Source organism: Mustela nigripes, chromosome 4, assembly GCF_022355385.1.
Source record: "Mustela nigripes isolate SB6536 chromosome 4, MUSNIG.SB6536, whole genome shotgun sequence".
Lineage (NCBI taxonomy): Eukaryota > Metazoa > Chordata > Mammalia > Carnivora > Mustelidae > Mustela > Mustela nigripes.
In genome coordinates, this window is record NC_081560.1 from 180673111 (window position 1) to 180696808 (window position 23698).

The 23698-nt window shown below is 50.6% G+C and overlaps 1 protein-coding gene and 1 long non-coding RNA gene across 3 annotated transcripts in view; one reads left to right on the forward strand and one right to left on the reverse strand.

Annotated features, from left to right (window-relative positions):
• Positions 1 to 17980, reverse strand: part of RGS10 (regulator of G protein signaling 10) — a 38375-nt gene extending 20395 nt beyond the window's left edge. Inside the window, exons 1-3 of one of the 2 annotated variants that reach the window (XM_059395941.1) lie at positions 17866 to 17980; positions 6136 to 6254; positions 4856 to 4942 (exon numbers count right to left, since the gene is read on the reverse strand). In XM_059395941.1, coding sequence (XP_059251924.1) covers positions 4856 to 4942; positions 6136 to 6254; positions 17866 to 17914 — 255 coding nt within the window. In that variant the 5' untranslated portion in view covers positions 17915 to 17980. Of the gene's footprint in view, positions 1 to 4855; positions 4943 to 6135; positions 6255 to 12231; positions 12368 to 17865 lie in introns of those variants that run through there. The other variant, XM_059395942.1, reaches the window with a different exon arrangement.
• Positions 17981 to 18304: 324 nt separating this feature from the next.
• On the forward strand, positions 18305 to 20802 carry LOC132015424 (uncharacterized). The gene is made up of 3 exons (XR_009403672.1): positions 18305 to 18523; positions 19588 to 19734; positions 20538 to 20802. It is a non-coding gene; the product is annotated as an uncharacterized LOC132015424 (long non-coding RNA).
• The last annotated feature ends 2896 nt before the right edge of the window (positions 20803 to 23698 follow it).

Here is a 23698-nt window from a genome sequence, read left to right on the forward strand (position 1 = left end):
TTAGTACTTTTTTTTTTTAAAGATTTTATTTATTTGAGAGAGAGAGAGCAAAGTTTGGTGGGGGTTGCAGGGAACAGAGGGAGTAGCAGACGCCCCGCTGAGCAGGAAACCTGATGGGGGCTCCAGGCCAGGACCCTGGGATCATGACCTAAGCTGAAGGCAGAGGCTTAACCCACTAAGCCACGAAGGTTTGCCCTTTGGTACGTTAAATAAGAACCTCAAACACTTTAAATCCTGAAACAGTTTATAGTGTTAAATTATGTAATAAAAATCATAAATACCATAGACCCCTCCCCCTATAACTCTGTTAATTCTAAAACACTATAAAAAGGCAAGGTACCATTCTATTTAAGTGCCAGTGCAAGCCCTTCTCGAAGGTATGATTATTAGAAAGTGGCGCTGTGGGGCACCGGGGTGGCTTAGCTGGCTATGCATCTAGCTCTTGGTCATGATCTCAGGGTCATGGGACAGAGCCCCATGTCAGGTTCCCCACTCAGCTCGGAGATCCTCTCTCTCTGCCCCTCCTCCCCACACCCACATGTTCTCCCCCTTCCTGTCTCAAATAAATAAATCTTTAAGAAAGAAAGGAAGGGAGTCTGGGTGGCTCAGAGGGTTAAAGCCTCTGCCTTCGGCTCAGGTTATGATCCCAGGGTCCTGGGATCGAGCCCTGCATCGGGCTTTCTGCTCAGCAGAGAGCCTGCTTCCTCCTCTCTCTCTGCCTGCCTCTCTGCCTACTTGTGCACTCTCTCTTAATAAATAAATAAATAAAATCTTAAAAAAAAAAAAAAAAAAAAGAAACCTGCATTGCCCCGCCACTTCCCCACCCCCATTCCTGGCTTGGTTTTTATAAATCTGTACAAACTGCTGTATCCCTCTACACAATGTCACAGAGTGAACAAGCCCAGTATGCCCATGCAGCTGGAATGAATGAATGAATGAATGAATCATGGATACCCAAAACCTTGTTGGGGCTTGTCCTGAGGCTTTATCACTCATAAATACCACTCGGTTTGAGAAGATAGATCCATCTCTCGTGTTAATTCATGAGGGAAAGGCACTTTACAGAAAAATTTCAAGCCATAAAGAAATTGGGAACAGAGAGAAGTGCTTTGAAAGCTGCCTGCTGGGTATGAACCCCCTGAAAGGTACAGCCATCACAGAAGCCCCAAGGAGGGCAGGGGTGCAGGACGTCACCCTTCCCAACTTCCTGAAAGCCGGATCCCTGTCGAGACCTTCTCCCTCCCTTGGGAAAGCACGGGGCAGGGCAGGCAGCAGGGACACAGCGTGGGCCCACTGTTTGGAGCTTCTGAGAAACATGTCTGTCCCTAGGGCCATCACCGTGGCAGGAGGGCAGGGGCCAGGACCCACCCCAGTGGGTCCTCGGGTGTCTGCTGACCTGAGTGGGGAGAACAGGAAGTAAATGACATTGGGCTGCTCTAGGCACTTGGATACAGTGGGGAGAAGACCCAGATCTCAGACCCCCAGAGCCTGCGTGGTAGCAGGAAGACAAGACAGTACAGAGAGGAAATAAAGAAACTCTACCCAGAAGAGGTCAGATAAATTGGTAAGGACTCTGGAGAGATCCAGCGGGATAATCCTAGTAAAAGAATGAAAAAACAAGCCAGCACCAGGCCTCTTTGAAGTAAGGAATGGGCACCTGGGTGGTTCAGTCGGTTAAGTGTCCGACTCTTGGTGGTGATCTCGGGGTCGGTCGTGGGATGGAGCCCCACATCAGGCTCCACGCTCAGCACCGGGTCTGCTTGAGAGTCTCTCTCTCTCTGTCTCCCTCTGCCCCCCCAACTCGTGCTCTCTCTCTAAAACAAATCTTTTTTCAAAAAATAAGAAATAAAGCAATGGAGGCAACATGAGGTTCACACCGGTCCACCGCCACCTCCGTTCACTGTAGAGCTCCCCCCTCGACAGACTCCCCGCCGGACCAGACGAGGCACGTCTTATTGTGAAACTCGGTTGGACTCACTTCTCCTCCTGCCTCTGTCCTCCTCCACTTTTTAAAATTAGTGTTTCAGAGCTTACTCCTGGTTTTACTTCCCCTATAGCCAGACCCACCAGAGAACACACAGACTCTGCAGTCTGAGCCCCGGGTCTGCGCTCTGGCCCCGACGGCACCGAGCCAGGCAGCGTAGGCAAAGCTGCTGCGTGTTCTCCCAAACCACAGCCCACACCTCTGGAAGGACGGGGGCGGTCATGAGGCTGAGCGCGATAACCCAGACCGAGATCGGGGCCCCACAGGCCCCACGGAGGCTTGCTTCCTTCCCAGCACTGCTGCCTTCTCAGGCGGCTGCGGGGTGAGGCCCTCACTTCACATTCTAGGCTTCAAGACACGAACCTTCACGGGGTCATATGCTGGGTGTCAGGGGTGGGGCTACAGCGAGGGGTTCTCAGATTCTGGAAACACTGTCTGTGGGATGAGGACGGGCCAGTCTAACCCAACCCTGCAGCCTTGCAGTGTTTACCCGGACTCAGGCTCTCCGCGTCTGACCTCACCTCCCTCCCAGCCTCAAGCCCAGCAGAGCTGGCCTGTGTCTCAAGCGCCACTGTCCCACCACCTGGCCTTCCTTCGGCTCTTCTCCCCATGCTGTCCCCACCCCCAAACTCCCCTTCAGGTGTCTGCTTCTCCATCGACCCCCGCCTGGGCTCCCACAGAACCCCCACTTTCCATTTCTCTGCTCAGCACACTTGCAAAAGCTTGATTAACAAGCTGCTTTCCTTCTCGATGCCTGTTCCTTAAAGCAGCTCATCTGTCCTGTCCCCGCATGTCTTCCACACTCGTTACAAGGCCTGGCCCTGAGCAGGCCCTCCACAGAGATCTGGTGGACTCTGCTGAACCCGAGAACACATGAGCCTGGTGTGCAGGGAGAGCACCCAGGTGACCTCGGAATGCTGGTCCAAGTCCCAGCTCAGCTGTGGGGGCCTCAGCTTCCATGGTGGCAGAGTGGTGGAGGGAGAGACGCCGACCCGGAGGTCCCTCTCACCCTTGACACACAAAGAATATAGCAGAAGAACGGATATCTGTTTGCCTGCTTGGCTCTTACCTAGGGTTTTAGCCCGAGTCTGGACAAATCAAATTGCACAGTCCAGCATTTCCGGACAGTGGCCCCTGAGCCCTGCCCTGAGTGCTGGGGCCAAGGGAAAACAGTGAGCACTCCTGTCATTAGGGCGGGACCCCAGCTTTCCAGGACTGGCAGACCCACCCGCTCGCTTTACCCTAGAGGCCATTCACTGCCCAGGAGGCTCAAACAAAGTCATCCAGGGACGAGAAGAAGCCTGAAGGAATCAAATACCAAGGGTCCTCCCTGGGAAGCCTTTCTAGGCTGACCTAGGAAATTTGAGCTAAAACGAATCTATCTTAGCACCCATCTTTGCCTCCACAGAGAGGAAGACCGTAGAAGGAAGGCGCCCTGCTCCATCTTGGGGGAAGTGTGTCTGCGTCAGGAAAAGACTCTGAACAAAATCAATGATGAACATTTTCCAAGCTGCTGTCTACAAACATGTACCGGCTGCTGGCTTCGCAGAGTCTAGGTTTAGAGACAGAGGCTCAAAAGCTGGCAGGCCACGAGCTACATCTGCCCATGGATATGTTTTGTTTGGCAGGCAAGGTTTTACGTTTTCTACAAATTAGTTCCAACATTTATAAAATCTAATGGTTTCCTAAGAATCCAAACATCCAGCTTCTCTGGATAACCAGGCAGCACTGGGCTAAAGATGCCTTAGGAAGAGGCCAGACCCTTAGGGTTCTGGGGGGCAAGGGTGAGCAAGCGAAGACCTAAGTGGGCAGAACTCAAAGCACAGAAAGCCCAGACAGCCACAGGCCCCAAAGTGTTCACTGCCAAAGTCAGCTACAGCATCAGGCACAGCTCCTGGAGGCGGGGCCGGCTATCCACAATGGCCCCAGTCCCCACCACTCCTTATAGTTTCACACCAAAAGCTTCACGGATTAGTGTTTACTCACTGGCCCTTGTAGGCATGTAGCTGGTAGCCTCTTAGAAATACACATGCCTAGGCCTCATAAACACACCCGACCCACAGGCCTTCGTCCCCATAATCTCCTCCACCTCCCCCTTACACCCAATCTTCAAGGACAGAAAATCTGCTGACATCAGAATTAAAGGCTACCTCCTGCAAAGAGCACACATTTACCCAGGAGAACAGTCAGAAACTTTCTATGCGGGACGCCTGCCAACTACAGGATGTTTTGTAAGATACGTTGAATAATTGACAATCTATCTGATTCGAGTTGCGCTTTTATCGCCACACATCTGTTTATCATTTTACTACATCCGTACAAAATGCCGACATGTCAAACTCTGGGGAAGCATCCTCATAACTTATTCATGAAGAAAAAAAATCATGTGCAATGATAAACTTGAAATGACAGAAATTGTTATTTTTACTTTAAACTCTTTGTCCATTGGAACAGCTCCATTTAAAAATTAACACAATTTGGGGTGTCTGGGTGGCTCAGTCAAGTGTCAGCCTTCAGCTCAGGTCATGATCTCAGGGTCCTGGGATCAAGTCCCGCATCAGGCTCCCTGCTCAGCAAGGAGTCTGCTTCTCCCTCTGCCCCTCCCCCCAGCCCGTAAGCTTGCTCTCTCTCTCTCTCTCTCAAAAATAGATAAAATCTTTAAAAAAATTAAAATTAACACTTTGAAAAATTATTAATATTTGATCACTGCATAATTTGAAGCTTTAGTCTTCCCCAAATCCAATATGGTTCAGATTTCTTGAGGCAATTTCAAAGTCTGTTGGAAAGGAAGCTGTAACTTCATAATGAGAGAGAAAAAAATGATCAAGAACTCAAAGAATTCAAGAACTAATTACAGACTCGAAGACATACCTGCTTCTTATCCTGTGTTTTCTTAAAATCTTCACAGGCTAGCCAAAATAAAACATTTTCTTCACTGAATTCTTTTTTTAAAAATTCCTATAGATAAAAAGAGGAGAAAATATCAAGCAATGTTCTACTTTAAGGAAAGAAAATAACAAGTAATTTCCTTCAAGGGCCAGTTTGGCAAAATGGGACTAACGAATATGGTTCTGTCACCCTTCGAAAACTCCATCCTAAAAAACAAAGCAATGTTTAATGTTAAAGCTAGAATTTCATATGCATTTGAATTTACTGACTCGGACATCGTCAGGAAGACTAAAAATGAAGCAAGAATTTACTCAGAAGTCTAAGATAACAATAAATTACCAAAGAGTAAATTTAAGTGGGAGATATATTAGTTCCTTCCAGACAGTGTTTAAACAAAGTACATTCCTCTAAAATCAGCCCCATTTTTTTTTAAACAAAAGAAAAGAAACAAATTAAGCATGTCTAAAAATGCCACATGAAAACTATTTTAAGCTGGAGGTGTGTTTTCTTTGGGCAGCAGTGGGGGTGAGCAGCACGGTCTGCCATCCCACTGGGTGCAGAATGGGGTCCTCCCTGAGATCTAGACGGTGTCCCCAGGGGCCGGATGTCCAGGGATGTTAGGAGCGCAGCCCACCACCCCCTCCCCCGGCGCTGCAACAGGGACCAACAGCATCAGGGCTAACGCTGACCTGAGCCAAAACTTAAAGGCAGAAGGCGGTGGGACTCGGTCAGATACAGGGCCCTCTTGAAATTCACATGTGGTTCTTCTATGCGACCCCTGGGGTTTCTGCCAGCCAGAGGGCTCTTTCTAGGCAGCGCCGACACGCCCCATGCATCAGCCCTCCTCTGGGAGTTCATGTTCACTTCTCCAGCCGCTGTCTTCCTTTCTCCCGGGTCCATAATGAATCCCGAGAATCCCGGAGAACCAACCTTCACATCCGAAACCCAGACCACCCCCTCCCAGGGGTCCCAGAGCTGGAAAGGCTTTGGGGATTCTGCCAATGAGCAAAGCACGTCTTTGCCCATCACCCCCTCCCCCTCCCATCCAACTACATAAAACCCAGAAACAGCCTGTGCGTGCCCCTCCGCTCTGGCCCCAGGCGATCTGGGAGAGAGTCTCCCCCTGGGCCACAGCAAGTGAGAAGTCCTAATTCTCAGGTTGGGACACACAGAGGGGAAAAACCAGTCCGTGTTCCCCCCAACAGGTGTCTACCCTTCTTCACAGGCTGCACCGATCCCAGTCAACAATGAAAAAGGCAAACCCTAAATCTTTTCACGCCTTCTGGGTCTTCGAGCAGATTCTCCAGAGAGGCCGCCCATTTGGCTGTGCTCTTGGGGTTCTGCTGGCTGCTGCTGGGACTCCCATCGCTGCCGTGGATGTCTGCAAAGCAAAGTTCAGACTGTGAATTTGGCCCAAAGATACTTTCACATAAAAATATCTGCAAGTAATGGTCACTGTCATCACCATTGTGGCTAATACAGGTTACGTGCCAGAATCTACGGCAGGCGCTTCACACGGGGAACCCATTCTAGCTCCCATGATAACCTTAGAAAGGAGGCACTGCCATTTCCTCCATCTTACATGTGAGGGAAACTGAGGCTCAGAGCCATGACAAGGGGTCTTGTCCTTTCCCACCACTCTCCATCCATCCTTCCCCCACCCACGTGTCCTCTGGCCAGCCCTCAAGCCTCCAAGGACTTCCTCCCAGGAACCCTGCCACCGTGGCGGCTGCTTCCCCATTACTGTGCTTTGGGCACAGTCTGGTAATTATCGCGCTGTCTTGTGATGATCTGCGTGACTGACGCACTGGTCCGAAAGCTTCTGTGTTATCTTTATGTTGTATCCGCAACACATGTAGTTCATTGCCCGGCACATAAATAAAAGTGTGCACCGGGGTTGGGCCAAGGGTGGGAAAAGGGAGACACTGGCTGCAGGTACATGATTTTAGGGGGTTGCTAAAAAACTCAGGCATCAAGATAAATGGTATTTTCATGCAAGATTTTGAAAAATCAAAATATGCAAAGAATTCCATAACGTGGGGCACCTGGGTGGCTCTGTTAGTTAAGCGTCTGCCTTTGGCTCACGTCATGATCCTGGGGTCCTGGGATCGAGCCCCATGTTAGGCTCCCTGCTCAGTGGGGAGCCTGCTTCTCCCTCTCCTTCTGCCTTTCCCCCTGATTATGCTCTCTCACTCCATCAAATACATAAATAAAATCTTAAAAAAAGAAAAAGAATTCTTTAACAAACAAAATAACAAAATTGTGAATAAAAACAGGATTGGTATTACTGATTTTTCCTTTGTCTCCAATACGGTTCAGCATCACACCGTTACTACGTGTATAGATTGGACGAATGACTCTCTACCTGCACACCCGCTGCCTTCTCTTCCTCAAGAGCAGAAAAGTCTCTTGACTATAGGAAAGGGGACAGGAGACTTCCAACTAACACACTTTGACTACTTGCCTGAGAGGAAGTGACAGCACACACATGCCTCATTTTACAGAATTTGGTCCCTTCCTGGAGTCAAGGGGCAAAAAAAAAAACATTGAATGTAACTTCGGATGGGCCCAGGTTCCAAACCCAGTTCAGCAAATTCAGACTGTGTGGTAAGGGGCAAAATTCTGTGTGCAAGATAATCTTCCTGTCTCACTGGTTATCCAAAAGACTAAAACGGGAAGCTCATCGGGTATCTAGAAGCTCACAGAGGACCCTCACAAATGTTAGTTCCTCTCTCCTCTTCCCTAAAATAATGATGTATCAAGTGAACTCTTTTTATAGCTAATACTTTTCTCCGTTGCCTTTTCTCATTCGAAGTGGATGCCTATTTCTTTCTTTCTTTCTTTTTTTTTTTAAGATTTTATTTATTTGACAGAGAGAGCTCACAAGTAGGCAGAGAGGCAGGCGGGGTGGGGGTGGGGAGCAGGTTCCCCACTGAGCAGAGAGCCCGATGTGGGGCTCGATCCCAGGACCCTGAGATCATGACCTGAGCTGAAGGCAGAGGCTTTAACCCACTGAGCCACCTAGGCATCCCGTAGATGCCTATTTCTATAAAGAAAAGTTTGACTGTAGGAGAAAATACGCTTTTAATTTTAAAAATCAGCAAAGCAGACCATTTGAAAAGGACAAATGAAAAAAGTCCTATGAATATTAATTGCTGCAAACCACTAGGATGCCATAGAGTTTTAAACGTTTTTGGAAGAAAGTTGTATCCGGATACATTGGCCTTAACAGTAACTCAGCTGCCATGATCTTTCCTGTTCTATTGGGTCAATCCACGTGTTAATTTCTCGAGCAGCTGAGACTCTGTCCCCCAGGGTCTGGGAGAACCACCTGGATTGTAGACACTTGCTGGCTGACTGGGGCTGAAAAGCAGAAGCCAGAAGCCTGCCAGGGAGTGGGGATTGTGTTTCAATGCGCACTGGTGATAGAGCACATAAGAGAATTTTCAAGACAGATCTATTCCTTTCACGGAGAAGTAAACTCACTCAAACACAGCACAAATGGACCTGATTCTTCTTTAAAGTGAATCTTCAGTCCGTGGATATTACATTACTTCCCCTGCTCTCTTTGAAAATGCTAGAACGGCAAGCCTCTAAACACAATGAACACTGGGTTTCTTCCCGACAGAGTATAAATCGAATCAAGAGATCACCATTATAAAAAAGTTCTGCAAGAGGGTTCATTCGGCCAAGCATTTCACCAACTTAATCCTGCTCGTGAGTACAGTCTCACGACTTGCTACCCTCCCTCAGGAGATCGGCTCTGTATTTACATGCAGAGACACAAGTAGGCTGCTCCCGGGAGCAGTCTTAGGCAGCCAGAAATTTCTCCTGCTGTCACACAACACCTACTCTGCCTGTAAGTTTCCAACCTTGGTCTGAAAGGGTTTTAAAGCTCCTGACATTCTTTTCAACAAAAAAACGGACCACATTTTAGTGTTTGCTGCCACACGTATCTTGCAAATAAATTCACTCAGTGGATTCCCATTTAAAAATCCAAAAGAGCGCTCCTTTGGTTAAATAGGAGATAAGCTTTCTGACCCCACCATTTGATAACTGCCACCTCCCCCAACCCTTAATTTATACTCAAATTACTTTGCATATTGAATTTCTGTGCCAACTTTCACTTGATCGAAAACTCTTATAACTCAATACACACTAGTCTGGTCAGGTCCCTGTATTTTATAGACTGAGAAATAGAGGTTCAGAGGGTAAAGTGACCTACCCAAGGTGACCCAACTAGAGAACAGCTCGATGGAACCAGTACTGGGACTTCAGTGTGAAAGTGACCGTCCCCCGACCCAGGGCCACCCTCGCAGAACCCCAGGTCTGCTCCAGAACATAGTACCTGGCAAATAAACGGCCCTTTCTCTTGGTTCTTGACTGGGCTATCATCTCCCTGCCCTCGAAAGTCATGAATTGCATTGACCCCGACAGGATTACAGAAGGGCACAGAATTTCCAGGGCTGGCTCAGGAAGTCCACCAAGATGCAGCTACTCTCCACAGCCACAGCCACTGGAGTCTGGCTCTGGTGCCCTGGATAAGACAGATCCCTTCTTGCCTTTTTGCCCACCTTCTGCCCCCACTACCTTTACTGTGGGAATCTACGCGCACTCTGTCTGATGTGTGTTTTTGTTTTTCTCAGGAGTATTGGTTCGAATTTTTCCAAGACTTCCTGACTGCCCTTCAATTTCAATAAGAGCTTTTGGCTACACCTTTTTTCCTTAATCTTTCTTGATTGGTATCAGTATAGACAGATAGCTCTAAATAGAACCACATTTGCAACTCCACTCATTTAACGGTGCATCTCTTTTCCAAGTCATGCTCCTGACCACCAGGGAGACTGAGCGGTATGCCCCCCCCCACCCCCCATCTGGCACTGCCCTAGAGATCATCCCTCAACGCGGGCCATTTCTATTATCTCAGGAGACTTCCCCTACTTCCCAGTGCATGTAAGTAAAGGCTCCTAAGACAAGTTCACCTGAAATGTTACAGTCAGTCCAGCAATTGTAAGAAAAAGGAATAACCTTTCTCTATAAAAAGCAGGTTTACTTCTGAACTTAAGAATAAAGCAAAGCCAAGAGTTCCCAGCTTCCCAACTCCTGGCACCTGGAGCCATAAAGAAATAACAATATTCTTTGCTTTTTTGTTGACAAAAGTTGCCATTTTAGATGGATTACACAAGAAGTTAAACTTGGAATGCACAGGTGGAAAAAAAGTCAAACATACTTATCTAGCAACTTTAAGATCACTCAAGCTAGTAAGGAGCTATCGCTGATGACTTTTGTTTCAATTTTGTCCAGCTCTGTTTATCTTGTCTTGTTGTTTAGTTTACCTATTAAAATATTTTTGCAATAAAAAAAATTTTTTTTAACCTCCTGCGGTCTTTAAAACATTTTAGATCAGACTTTTGTAGGCATGATACTTATTTTTCTTTTTTTTTTAAAGATATTATTTATATATTTATTTGAAAAAGAGAGACCGAGATAGCAAGAGAGAGCCGAGCATGGAGGAGAGGAAGAAACAGGCTTCCCGCTGAGCAGGGAGCCCAATGTGGGGCTCGATCGCAGGACTCTGGGATCCTGACCTGAGCTGAAGACAGACGCTTAACCCACTGAGTCACCCAGGAGCCCTAACAATACTTGTTTTTCAATAGATTTATGCTCAGAGCAATCTACCATTAGCTAGTAACAACAGGGGACACTAACACATTGTTTGTAGTGTGCTGGGGACTGCTTCAAGCTTTTTCTGTGGGTTCGATCATTCACACCTCACAATGAGCCTGTGGTGTGCTTAATATCCCCACTTCCGATGGGGAAGCACAGACGAGGCACAGAAACTTGTAAGCGTTGCCCAGCAAGGAGAGCGGAGACCATGCTCCGAGCACAGCTCCAGAGCCCATGCACTTTATCATAAGGTTCTACTGCCATTTTTGTTTTTAATAAGAGCCGATCTCCACACTCACAAAGGCCAGAACATAACGGCCTTGAAGAGGAAGACAACTGCACCGTGGGAAAAGATTGAGAAAACCAAGAGGGAATTCAGCACAGACAAAAACCCACACCAGACCGCTAGAACCATCTAGCATGCGAACACAACATACATACGCTTTCCATTTACATTTATGCTGTTCTGTGTGGTTTCTGACTTCAGCAAAAGCCATTATTTCACAGATACAGATGGCTGAGGCTGGTGGCTTGCAGCATATTTCGTAATGCATTATTTATAGATGCTATGATGTCATATCTACCAGAGACTTTCTCCAGACATTAATTCCTTGGAAATCCATACTCAAAAGACATCTGTAACACTCATCAGAGCTAAAGGCTTACAGCGTGGATTCCTGCTAATAGTCTGCAGGAAGGTCTAGGTTAATGATCCTGCATAGACAATTTTCCCAAGTCAGATAATGTCCTAGTAAAATCTCAACACCCACCTTCCTCAAAGCAGAATCAGGGTACATCATCAAAGAGCCTATCCTAAGTATCCCCCAAAACTTCTAGCATTATTAAAGAAAACATATGAAATATTCACACCCAGGAAGAGGCAGAAATGTTCATTCCCAATTCTAAAGCAGTCTGGTTCAACACACACACACACACACCCCAAAACTCCCATAAACATTCAAGGAAAAGTGCACACCCCAAGAACCTTACGTGAAACCTCACATCAGGGGCGCCTGGGTAGCTCAGCCAGTTAAGCGTCTGACTCTTGGGATCAGTTCAAGTCACGGTCTCTGCGTTGTGAGATCGAGCCCCAGGTCGGGCTCTGCACTCAGCACAGAATCTGCTTGAGGTTCTTTCCCTCTCCCTCCCCCTCTGCCCCTCCCCTCATTCTCTCTCTCACAAATAAATAAAATCTTTAAAACCTCATATCAACGATTCCGCATCAAACATATTACTTTTTTTTTTTTTTTAAAGTCATCCAAACTTAGAAGCAGAGAATCAGTTCGTTACAACTGGAGATCTATGTAGGGCTCCGGAGAAAGTGAGTCACGGAGACACTCTATCTAGAGGTTACTTAAGTGTTTACTGGCTCCAGCATCTAAGGTCAGAGAATGACCACCCTTCGAGCACGCAGTTCCCTTAGTGGGGAGGTTTGCGTGAAGTGCAAGGAGCAGAATATAATAATAAAAATTGGAAAAGTTTTTAAAATAATCATAATAGCAAGCATCAAAGACCAGAGAAGGCGAGCAGGCTGTAGAGGGTTGGCTGGACTCAGAAAAGGCTTCGTGGCGTTTTTCTACAAGAAGCCAGAGACCTCAGAGAAAGCCAAGGGCTGGGGCGGTGCCTCCCGGGGCGCCGGTGCACCTTTAAGCGGAGGACATCTGCCAAAGGGGGTGGGGGCCGCTCCTTACGTTCCATGCTCTGGGGTCCACCTGAGGAGTCTCACGAAGCCCAGAAACCCACTGCCTTCTCAGAGACGGTTCGTGGGAGACAGGCTGGGGGCTGTGGGGCTCCTGAGCACCCTTGGGTCTGGAGGAAAAACAAGACTCCACATCCTCTTTTGAGTGGACTAAACAACAGATGGCCACTGGCTTCCAGTTTCTACCAGAGGGAAGGAAATCAGAACGCCAGACTGTTATTTGTAGCCTCCCTAGATCTCTACTTTCTAGGCAAAGGCCCAGAAAAAATAAAAATTACCCAGGAGCCCTACTCTGGGGGTGAAAACGAAGACCCTGTCCTCATTTCCCTCACTTTCCAGAAGCCCTGTGCCCCCCCCCCCCGGAGGGCCTGACACTCACGCACAAATGTGCCCTCACTCCCCCCGGGGCCCCCACGGCTGGGCCAGTCAGTGACATTCTGCACTTCTTGAGGAGGAGCCGAGTCCCCCCGGGGGTCCGCCGTGTCTGGCGCTCATGTTCACGTTTATGTTGATGGATGTTTTCTGATAGATTGGGGGCGAGACAGAGAGCAGGACGGCTGTGAAAATAGCTCCGGACTGAGCGCTCGCTATATGGATCTGGTCTCCGAGTCACAGCGACCCTCTGACGTTGGGCTCATCAGGGGCCCATTTTACAGAGGTGGAAACTGAGGCACGGTGAGGTTAAGTCCTGTGCTCCAAGGAGAAAGCAAAGAAGTGGATGAGGTGGGGCTCAGCCCCCGTCCTCGGGCTGCAGAGCCTGCAAAGTCAAGAAGAACAGTGACAGACGCAGTAAGGGAAAGGCGAGGCCCTTTTTCTCACGGAACTTAAAATTAATTGAGAAGACCAGACCAGGAGTTCCCAGATGGCTGTCTGCCCACAGTGCCACAGGGCGCCGGGAAGCTTTTTTCACCAGTTCATGAAGAAATAAGGGGGCGCCTGGGTGGCTCAGTGGGTTAAAGCCTCTGCCTTCGGCTCAGGTCATGTTCTCAGGGTGCTGGGATCGAGCCCCGCATCGGGCTCTCTGCTCTGCGGGGAGCCGGCTTCCTCCTCTCTCTCTCTGCCTGCCTCTCTGCCTACTTATGATCTCTGTCTGTCAAATAAATAAATAAAAAATAAAAAAAAAGAAATGAAAATAAGGATAAAAAAATATTCACCACGTAAGCTGTCTTGATAGGGTCAAGGCGGCCACGGGTTGTTTTTAGGAAAAAGATCATTATATTTATTTACATGGTACAAAATTCAAGAGACAGTGGGAGCACAGGGGAGCATGACTTCCTGTCAGCTCTGTCCCTCAGTCACCCAGTGCCTCTCTCTGGACACAACAACCTCTAGAAGATTCCGTGGATCAGGATATTTCCTTACATGAAATTCTGTCTTTACTCTCTTGGGTATTCAAATGCCCTTTCATTTATGGAATGATAAAGATGGTTGATGATGGCCTTGTTTGTAATGTCCTGACAAGAGAAAGGAAGAAAGGGGAGGAGGAAGGGAAGAAGGAGGCAGGAGAAGAGGAAAGAGAAAAGCTGTCGGCTCCGTATTCATTTATATATTCTAACTCTAAATATATTTTAACAAGATGACTCAGTGGACATTGTGTGAACTCATGCAGGTAGCTCTGGGCTTGGGTCAGAAATTTGAGTTCTCTGGTCTGTCCCTTCTAAAATGGGTGGTGGCTCCAGACAAGACCCTGCCCCTTGGCCTCTGTGGCTGTCCACAGAGAGACAAAACAGCCTGCGCTTCGGGGGCAGAGAGGGAGGGAGGCAGGAGTCTGGGGAGAGAGGCCCTGCTGGGGCCGGGGGAGACCCAGCTTTGGAAGAAGGCTCAGGACAGAGGACACCCCTGGGAAGCAAAGGGGCAGAAGCGGGAACGCACAGCCCCCAGGGGCAGAGTGAGAGCAGGAGGAATGGGCCTGGGGCAGAAGGCAGGCCCGAGGAGGGGTCCCAGAGCACCGTGCAGAGGGAACAGCACAGCTGACCCACAGGCACCCTGCAAATCCCTGGAGGGATGGGAACCGGGTTAGAAGGGAAATGAGTCCCCGGAAGTCTGCAAGGGGCTGTTTCCCCCGCAGGGGATGCCTCCTGATGGCTCTTATCGGGTAGCTACTGCTGCTGTCGCCTGCCCCGGGGCCCCTCGGCCCCCACCACCCCTCTTAGGGCTGTTCCAGAGGAGAGCTATCTGGGGGAAGCAGAAGACAACCAGTGAGAGTAAATTTAGTACAATTTAAACAGCAACTTTCTAAGCCCAGCGCCCCAGGCCGAGGGGATTACTCAAGCACAGCAGGACGTGTGCCTTAGTCTACCCAGGAAGCCCCCAGGAAACAGCCTGCCTGGCACCTGCCAGGGTTCCCCAAATTTCTAACAGTGCAAGAAGGAGACATCGGTCACATGCAAAGCCAATGAAGAAGGCAGAGCTGTAGTAGCACCTGTGCCGCTGGTCTACGGGCTGCCCTTGGCGGCATTCAGAGCTGGTGGCACTGGAAGCTGACATCCCAGACACAGCCGGCTTGTAGGCTAACCATACCAGTCTAAAACAACACCCCTGGGCCCAGCCCGGCCTCCCTGTCCCCAGACTGCTCTCCCTGCAGCCACAGGCCAACAGGGCCCATGACGTTCCGCAGGGAAAGTTTTCCCAGAGGCCAAGACTGCCGGCTGTGGGGTTGTTAAAACAAAGACCTTAAGTTGCTATGTTGACTGTCATCTTTAAATAAAAACTTAAGCCCAGCAATAAATCCAAAACTGGTCCCAAGGGTTTAACGGGCTAGTGTACAACCGGCCCCCGGGGGGAGAGCCAAGCCTGCCTGGCAGGGTGGGGATTCCCTCCACGGATCGCCCCTCGGTCTGCTCGCAGAGGGAAGACTGTGGCTTCGGCTTTGCTTTCCAGGTGAGCAGCATCACAACTACCACCGACTGTGTGAGTCCTTGTAGGGGGCGAGTGGGTGGACAGACTTCAGTGGCACAAGAATCAACTAAGGCATTTGTTGAAAATGCAGCTTATTCTCCCCCGACCTTGGGTCCCCAAGATGGAATCAGTGGGTCCAGGGTGTGGCCTGGAAAGCTGCATTTTATCCACGGCCTTGGCATCCCCGGTGGGTTCAAGAACATACTTTGAGAAATCCCCTTAAGGAAAACAAGGGAATTCCACTTTGAACCTTGAAATTAGGGCTTAGGAACTCCAAACTCTGAGCTTGAAGACATGGTCTCCGGTAAGTTTTTGCTGAAAAGCAGGAAAAGCCTATACAATCGAAGGTTCTGGGAGCCAGGACTGAAACTGGGCCTGTATCAGGCGATTGCAGGGCTGAATCCAGCACTTGTGGGGCTGGAAGCTTATACAATTTGGAGAGCCAGTTTAAGGAAAATAATTCAAAGTTACCAAGTAAAAATGCAGGACAGGGTCCCACGGATCACTTGGCAAGCTTCCCAGTACCTCTGCCTCGGGGCCCACATGCCCTTTCTCACTTGACCCCTTCTTTTCGCACTGCTGGATGGTGATGCCCAAAGGGCAGGGCCTCATTTGCCCTTTCCCATCGGTGGGGTACACTTTAAATCTAAAGATCCATTGCTGTTTGGGCTCTCAGCGGCGAGGCACCCAATGCCAAACCATGGTGCTTAGCTACTAATCTTTCTATCTGTCACCTAATCTCATGTTGTAAGGCTGAAAAGTGACAACCCTAAAAGAAGTACACTCCACTAGTGTCTCTAAATTGCCCCAATCTTTCTGGGGTACAACCCTCATCCCTATAACACCCCCAAACCAGGGATACCCCCAAATGATGCGAAGCAATGAATACCCAGGCAGAGGTGTTCAGAACAGCTCTGTTTGTAACATGAAAGGGGGGAAACTAACCATTATTCCTCACATATTACATGCCAGGCATTGCACTACAGACCTCGTATGTTGTGTATTTAATCCCAAGACTCTATGAAACCCACTTTACAGATGGGAAAACAGATGCAGAGGTGTGCCAGGAAACCAGCTCTCCTAGATAAAAAAAAAAAAGCTTGATCTTCAGTCTTTGCCCATTTCCATGGTAAAAGTATCCACCAACAGCCAGTTTCAAGCTGTCTGTGATTTGGCACCCAGTTCTCAAATTTCCCAATAATTTAGCAATTGGCTCAGAGGTCAAGTAACTTGCTCAAGGTCACTGAATGATAGAGTCAAGGTGGGAACCAGGAGCTGAGCTGGAGTCCAGGCTCTGCTTACTGTCCCATAGGCCTGTGAAGAGGCACCAACAGGGAACAGCTAAAAGGAACACCCAAAGGAATCCTTGGACCCACAGACAACCCAGAAAGAAGTACAAGCCCATTGACACCAATAAGAACTCTTTACAATAACCCTGTGAAGTCCTACTTTACTAAGGGTGTCCTGAATATTAAATGCAATGATTTGCATAAGGCAATGGACAGGAAACCAGCTCCATTCAAGGGCTCAAAGAGGGATAGCTGTTTTATTCCCATTCTGCAGAACCTCATTTGCACGCCACACAAAGTTTTTACAACAGTGGAGGTGGGATTTGGTCCCAGAGGGTCTGGTTCACCCGCCCACCCAGTCCCTCCTCTTAACTGCAGTGTCCCTCATAAAATAGGATATTTAGTGAAAACAGGACCCACCAACATGTTCAGACTCTTAGCACTAAAGCAGGCACCGTCAGAGTGGGAGGTAGCAGAAAAGCCTCTGAACTCCACAGTCAGATCAACCTGAGTTTCAAAGATTCTCCCCCCCCCCCCCCCCAACTGGTTACCTAACAGCTCCGAGCTTCGGTTCCCTCTTCTGGAAAGTAGCCTTAACAGTACCTGTTTTACAAGGGCGCCCCTAAGGGTGGAGAGAGAACGCAGAACTGGGTGAACAGAGACCTGCGCCCACATTAAGAGCTCAAAGGAGCACAGCTGTAACTGTGAACGAAAAGGGTAAGGCGGTTGGCGTCAAAGGCACGGTCTCATTTTCACCGTGGATTCTCTGTCCTATCAAACCCCTGCAAACTGTGGCTCAGCCTGGTCCATTGTGGCAGCCAGGGCAAGTCCCTGTAATGTCAGCGCTCCCCTGGAGCGAACTACAGACGTGCCTTCTCTCCACCCTGGTGTTCACCCTCCTCCGCGGCCTCACATTTTGGCTCCGCAGCGCAGAAATGAAGGCGCTGGGCAGCCCGGGCCCCGCTGCCAGTCCGATGCTGGGGGTCCAGCCCTGCCACCTCCGGGCGCCTCGCGGGCATCATTCGCACCAACGCCCGCAGCGGAGAGAGACGGAGAACTCCCCAAGGGAAGGGACCCGTGCGACTTTTCGGATCTAGAGCCCACACTCCCTCCAAAGTTTGGGGGTGCATGGGATCTCCTTTCTTCTCCCAGACCATCACTAAAAAGAAAACTGCTGCTGTTCTTCCTTTTGTCCAAACTTCCTCCCCGCAGCGCCGCCCGGGGCTCTGCGCTCCCGCCGCCGCTGTGACCGCAGGGACGCTGGATGGAGCAACGAGCATTGGCGCGGTCGGCGGGGACCCTCGTCGGGTGGCATCGCCGAGCCGCGCCCGAACACAGGAGGGAGGGAAGGATGCCCGGGACCCTGCGCGGGCAGCGTCGGCCGAGGCGGCTCCTCCGGGCGCCCCGATCCCCAGCCCGCGTGCCGGGGAGCCGCTTACCTGACGGCGGCCGCTTCCTGCTGAGCCGGCTCACGGCGCGGTTAAACATCGCCGCGGTCGCCCCGGGAGGAAGGAGGAGCAGCCGGGCGGCTGAGCAGGAGGACGGAGAGGAGGAGGAGGCCGAGGAGGAGGAGCCCGCTCAGCACCGCCCCGGCGCGCCCGCCCCCGCCCCGCCGCCCTCCCCACCGCCAGGCGCCGCGTGGCGCGCTCGGTGCGCCCTGCCCGCCCGCCCCGGCAGGAGCCCAGCATTCCAGCCTCGGGGGCCTGAGTGGCCCAGGGCGGTCGCGAGTGACCAAACGCCGAGTCCCAGCCCCGCGCCCGGGATGGCGTGCGCTGGCCTGGAAGGAGCGCGCGCTGTTGCCTGTGGCTTAGGAGCCCTGCCCGCGGACCCCGGGGGCCCCGCCGCCCAGCGGAGCTCGCCAAAGCCGCCGCCCCGGGCCCCGCCCCGCCCCTCCGGCCCGCCCGGCCGCCCGCCTCGCCGCTCTCCGACCATCCCGGGCTCCCGCCCTCTTCTGCAGCCGCGAGAAACGGGCGCGGCACCGCGCGCGCAGCGCTCTCGTTCTCGGTGGCTCCGTGCGCCTTCGCGAGGCGGCAGGCGGGGGTCCCCTCCCGCTACACGGACTGGGAAGCCGAGGCCTCGAGGTTCTGCAAACCCATGGTGAGGCCCACGGCCTTCGCCTCCTCGCCCCCGGGATCCAGGATCCCCGCGGGCCCCGGCCTGCCCGCCCCGCGACTCCGGGGCTGCCCGGCCCTCCCCTGGCGGCGAAAGCTCGTGGGGCGTCGCCAGGGTCCCGGCCGCGGGGAGCGAGCCGAGCTGCGCTGCGCGGGCGAACTTGGGCACCTTCTCCCCAAGTCCTGGAGGCTCCAGGGGCGGGCTTCGGTGCAGTTCTGCGGGAACCCTTCGGGTTCCACCGCCGAGAGATGCCTCTGTCCCTCACAGCGACTGGTTGGGGACACTTCTCTAACTTTGGGGACACGTGGTGCGGCTCCCGGCAGGGCCTTTGCTCAACTCTCGGAGTCACTCAGGTCCACTTTGCGCTCCCCCTCTCCCGCCAGCAGTCACCTGCTCGGCCCGCCGCGCCCCCCTCTATCTATTGTCTCATTTCTGAGCAAACCAGCCCCCAAAGGGGTGTCATTAGCCTCATTTCTTGAGCTTTCGGTTTGCGAAGAATTGTCTTTCTGGCGAGTCTTATTTTTCTCCTTGTGTATCCGGCTTTGTCTCCAAATTGGTCTTTATTTTTAGCTGTGCTAATTGCTATTTTTCTAAACCGCTCCCCAGTCGTCGGGCCCTGCCACCCTCCTTTTGCAGTGTTTTCACTAGCTGGCACTTTCTTTTATATCTTCTATTCTGAGCTGCCCATTCTGCTCATTTTTCCTCCCTTGTTCTACTCACCCGCTCAGTCCCAATTCCACCCCATCTCTGGCTTTCCATGGTTGCTTCTCAGTGCTGTCCCTACCCTTGCCCTCTGAAACTCACTTTTCTCCCAGCATTTCAGAGCCTGCTCTCTCCCCTGCTGCCAGGAGAGGTTTTCCTGGCTCCTGAAGATGGTGAAGAGCGCGGGGTTTTGAACTGCACCGCAGGATGGTCACTATGGGGACCAGGAACAAGCTCAGAACCCAGCTCAAAAGCTCAATTTAAAAACACCTCCTCCTGTCCTGGGCGAACTCTGGGGGTGGGCTCCCCACCTGCTTCTACACCCTTGTGACATACTGCAACCACAGGCAGCAGCTGCCCCCGTTGTAGGAGCCGGACTTGGAAACTCAGGCAGAGTCCTGGATCCAAACGAGATCGCTACTTTCCCAAAGCAACGCCAAGGGTGTCTGTGCAGCACATCTCCCCAGAAAACCGCTCTGGAGACCAAATTACAGGTAATCCTAACACAGGAAACCAGGAGACTGGCAGAGTGGGGAAGCATCAGGCATAGCTAAATATACCAGTTGCCAGGTCCACCCCACAGTGTCCTGAAATGCCCTGGTGTGGCCCAAGACATACCCATGAATGCCTCCGGAACTAAGAAGGCAGCCGGGCTTAAAATAAGGGGGAAATAGCACAGCTTCAAGCCACTCTCGCAATCTTGTTAGCGTATCAGATAGTGAGTTCAAAAATAAAGACCAGAGTCAAGGTTTAATGTACACAGTTTTAAATTTCTGTTTTGGAAGGTTAAGAGACTGTCTCAGTAAAGTTGCTTTAAATATCTAAGTGTCTAAAGATCCAAAAGCCAGTTTTCAACAGGCACTGTGTAAAAGACCAAATATACAAATATAGAGCTTCATGGTTTCTAAAGTTTGCCAAAAGAAAACACACACACACACACACACACACACACACACATATGATTAAGTTCTGCCTGGGGTTTGCATGTGGGCTGACACTGCCCACCACCCGGGCAGCAGCACTTACTCTGTGTGGCTCATCTCAGGCCTTCTCAAATGATGATAACCAACCTGGACAGGAAGAGGACAGGCAGCTTGGCCTCTTCCTACCCCTGTTGATTCCATCTTTTGTTGAAAAATCTGTATTCAGCCTGGCCAGGAGAAAGAGCCTAGGATGTCAGAGGGATCATTGACTTCAAAGTTCAATATTTTTTGTTCTACTCAAAACTTCTAAAAATTACTGAGCTCTGAATATATTATAGAATTTCTAATACTTTATTATATATGTTGTATTTTAGAGTCATTCATAAAGAATATTCTAGCCCAGTGTAAGATAAAGAAGTGGCCTGAGTTGGAGTCAAGAAACCTGGGTACCAGTCCTGGGCATAGAGCAGCCTAGCTGAGTGTCTTCAAACAGCCTCACGGGACTGGACAAGGAAAGGATGCCACTCACATTCTAAGGGTGTGGTGTTTACTAGCAATAAACATGAAAGTCACCTGGCAAGGTGCCCTGCACATGTAAGCTCACAAAAATGTACTGGAATCTGAATTACTCTTGCTCCCCCTTACAGTGCTGCTTAAATAAACTTTATCCTATGTGCAGTGAGAAGTGGCATTTTTAAAAGAAAATATGAGGAATCTGCAGGGGGTTGGGAACAGTGATGCAACTGACAGGCACAGAGAAAGGAAGCAAGTAAATTGTTACAACCTCTTCAGAAGCCAAGAGAGGCAGGTATGTTAGGATACATTTTTGGCAACATGTATAAAAGCTTTCAAAATGTTTATACCCCCCTGACCAGTGAATACTTCCACAACTAGTCATTTATCCCAAAGAAAGACTAAGAGAGGCAAAGATTTCTGGGTACTGTTGAACATCCGGACTCTTCTTTCATGGGTGCTGTGTATAATTCTATATGTACTCATTAATGGAGTGACTAAGGGACAATATATTCCTATGATGGGATATTTCCAGTTGTAAAAACTGATTTTGTTTTTTCAGGAAACATATACAGGAATTTTTCAGTGGGCAAGGAGAGGAAATATAGTTGATTTATGTATAGAAATCTTTCAGAAAACTATACCAAAATGTTACTAGCATTTGTATCTAGATGGGATAAGCAGTGGTTTTAATTTTCATTTTTACATTTTCCAGTTTTGCAAAATTTCTATGGTGTTTAATCCACCAATAATCAGTGGTTGGAAACTGGTCAAAATCTCTATGGGGTTTAATCCACCAATATTTAAACCCACATTTTTACAACATGAGTTTTGCTGTCTTTAAACTCTGCATTTCCATGGAGGGAGCAAGCAGACACCAATGGCCTTTCCCATCTTTGATCTCCCTTGCACTTCAACTCACACATTCATGGCATAGCACAGCCAGAGGTCAGCATACTACCCTGCAGATCAGGAGACAGGCCTGGGGCGCCTGGATAGCTCAGTCAGTTAAGCATCTGCCTTCAGCTCAGGCCATGATCCCAGGGTCCTGGGATGGAGCCCCCAAATCGAAGCAGGACTCTGCTCTGTGGGGAGCCTGCTTCTCCATCTCCCTTTTCCTGCTGCCCTCCTCCCCCCCCCCCCCCCCCCCCCCTGTGTGCCCTCTCTTTCAAAAAAATTTTTTTTTTTTTTTTAAAGAAAGAAAAGAAACTGAGGCCCAGAGAACTTTGGAGACAATGTGCTACTAGGTCTCCTGAGAGATTTGAGCCCGTTCTCCACACACACACACACACACACACACACACACACACACTCCCGCCGACTCCGGCCTCTTGAACCCCTCTCTTAGTTTTCTTTCTGCCACATTTGCTACCTGCGCCCCCCCCCCCCACCCTTCCTTCATACAAGTGGGCGCTGCACACTCAGTCTTTGGAGCTCTTCTTTTGCACGCTTACTCCCCTGACCATCTCAAGTCTAAAGCCTTTTGATACCATTTTTTAAAAATAGGCTTTAAAAAATTTTATTTATTTGACAGCGAGAGAGATCACAAATAGGCAGAGAGGCCGGCAGAGAGAGGAGGAAGCAGGCTCCCTGCTGAGCAGAGAGCCCGATGAGGGGCTTGATCCAAGGGTCCTGAGATCATGACCTGAGTCGAAGGCAGAGGCTTTAACCCACTGAGCCACCTACGCACCCCAAAAATAGACTTTTGGGGGAGCAGTTTTAGGTTTATAGCAAAATTGAACAGAACATACAGAAGAGTTCCCATGTGCTTCTTGCCGCCCAACATGCACAGCCCCCCACAGCCACCTCCCCCCCGAGGGGTACGTTTGTTACAACTGATGGACCTATATGACACAACAGTCCCCGAAGTCCCTACGAAATCCCATCTGGACACCGCAGAACACGCTTCCTTCTCCAGCCGGGGCTGGCCGGCCTGCGATCTTCTCCGATGCCTGATGGCACCTTCGGACCGAGCGTGTCGGGAGTGGAGCCTCCGCGGCTGCCCCACGCCGGCCCCCTCCAGCCGCCTCCTCTGTTCCGGGCGGCTCCGCGTCTCGGCTGCTCAGACTAAGAAACTGGGAGTCGTTTCTGATCATTGTTTTCCTCCTACCTCCCATGTCCTCCTTCGAGGCGTCCTGCGGTTGGGACTGAACGCGTTAGTCCGCGCGCTCACGGTTTCCCTCCGGTCCACGGCACCACCTGCGGCCTGGCCACGGGCAGCAGCTGCCCACAGGCCCGGCCTCTGCCTCGCGCGGTCTGCGGGAGACCCAGCGCCCGGAGGGGGCACTGACACACGGGAAGTCTCCGCATATCAACCCTCTGCTCAGACTGCTCTGGGGCCCCGTTGTCCCAGGAGAAAGCCCACAGGATAAAGACGGAGCAGGCCCCACGTGGCCAAGACCTCCAGTCCCCTCTGAACCCCTCTCCGGGTCTTCCTCTGCCCCGCAGCTCATCTGCTCCCACCTCACCTCCTTACCCCGCAAACACCCCCGCAGCTCCGACCTCATGACCTCTGCACTGGCTAGTCCCTCTGTCTGGAACCTGGAACACCCCCCCACCCCCGCGCCCAGTGTGCATGTCACACTCCCTCTGTGGCTTCAGGTCTTTATCCAGAAGTTACTTCGCCCGTGTTTAAGCTGGCAAGCCCACCTCCGGTGCTTCCGCGGCCCCTTTCCTCCATCCCCGCCGTGGGGCTCCGCAGAGCATGTAGCACCTTCTAGCACAGCGCATTCTAGTTGTTATGTTTGCTGTTTCTCCACAGGGGCCCCTGCATTCCCCCTACCTTGCATTCTCCCTGGAGTCCCAGCTCCTGAACGGGGGCCTGTCACACAAGGATCACTCAATGAAATGTGTTGATACCCAAAAGAATCCTTTTTTTTTTTTTTTTAAGATTTTATTTACTTATTTGTCAGAGATAGAGAAGACAAGCACAGGAAAAGGCAAGCCGGGTTGGGGCGGGGGGGGGGGGGTTGGAAAGCAGGCTCCCTGCTGAGCAAGGATCGGGATGTGGGACTCAATCCTG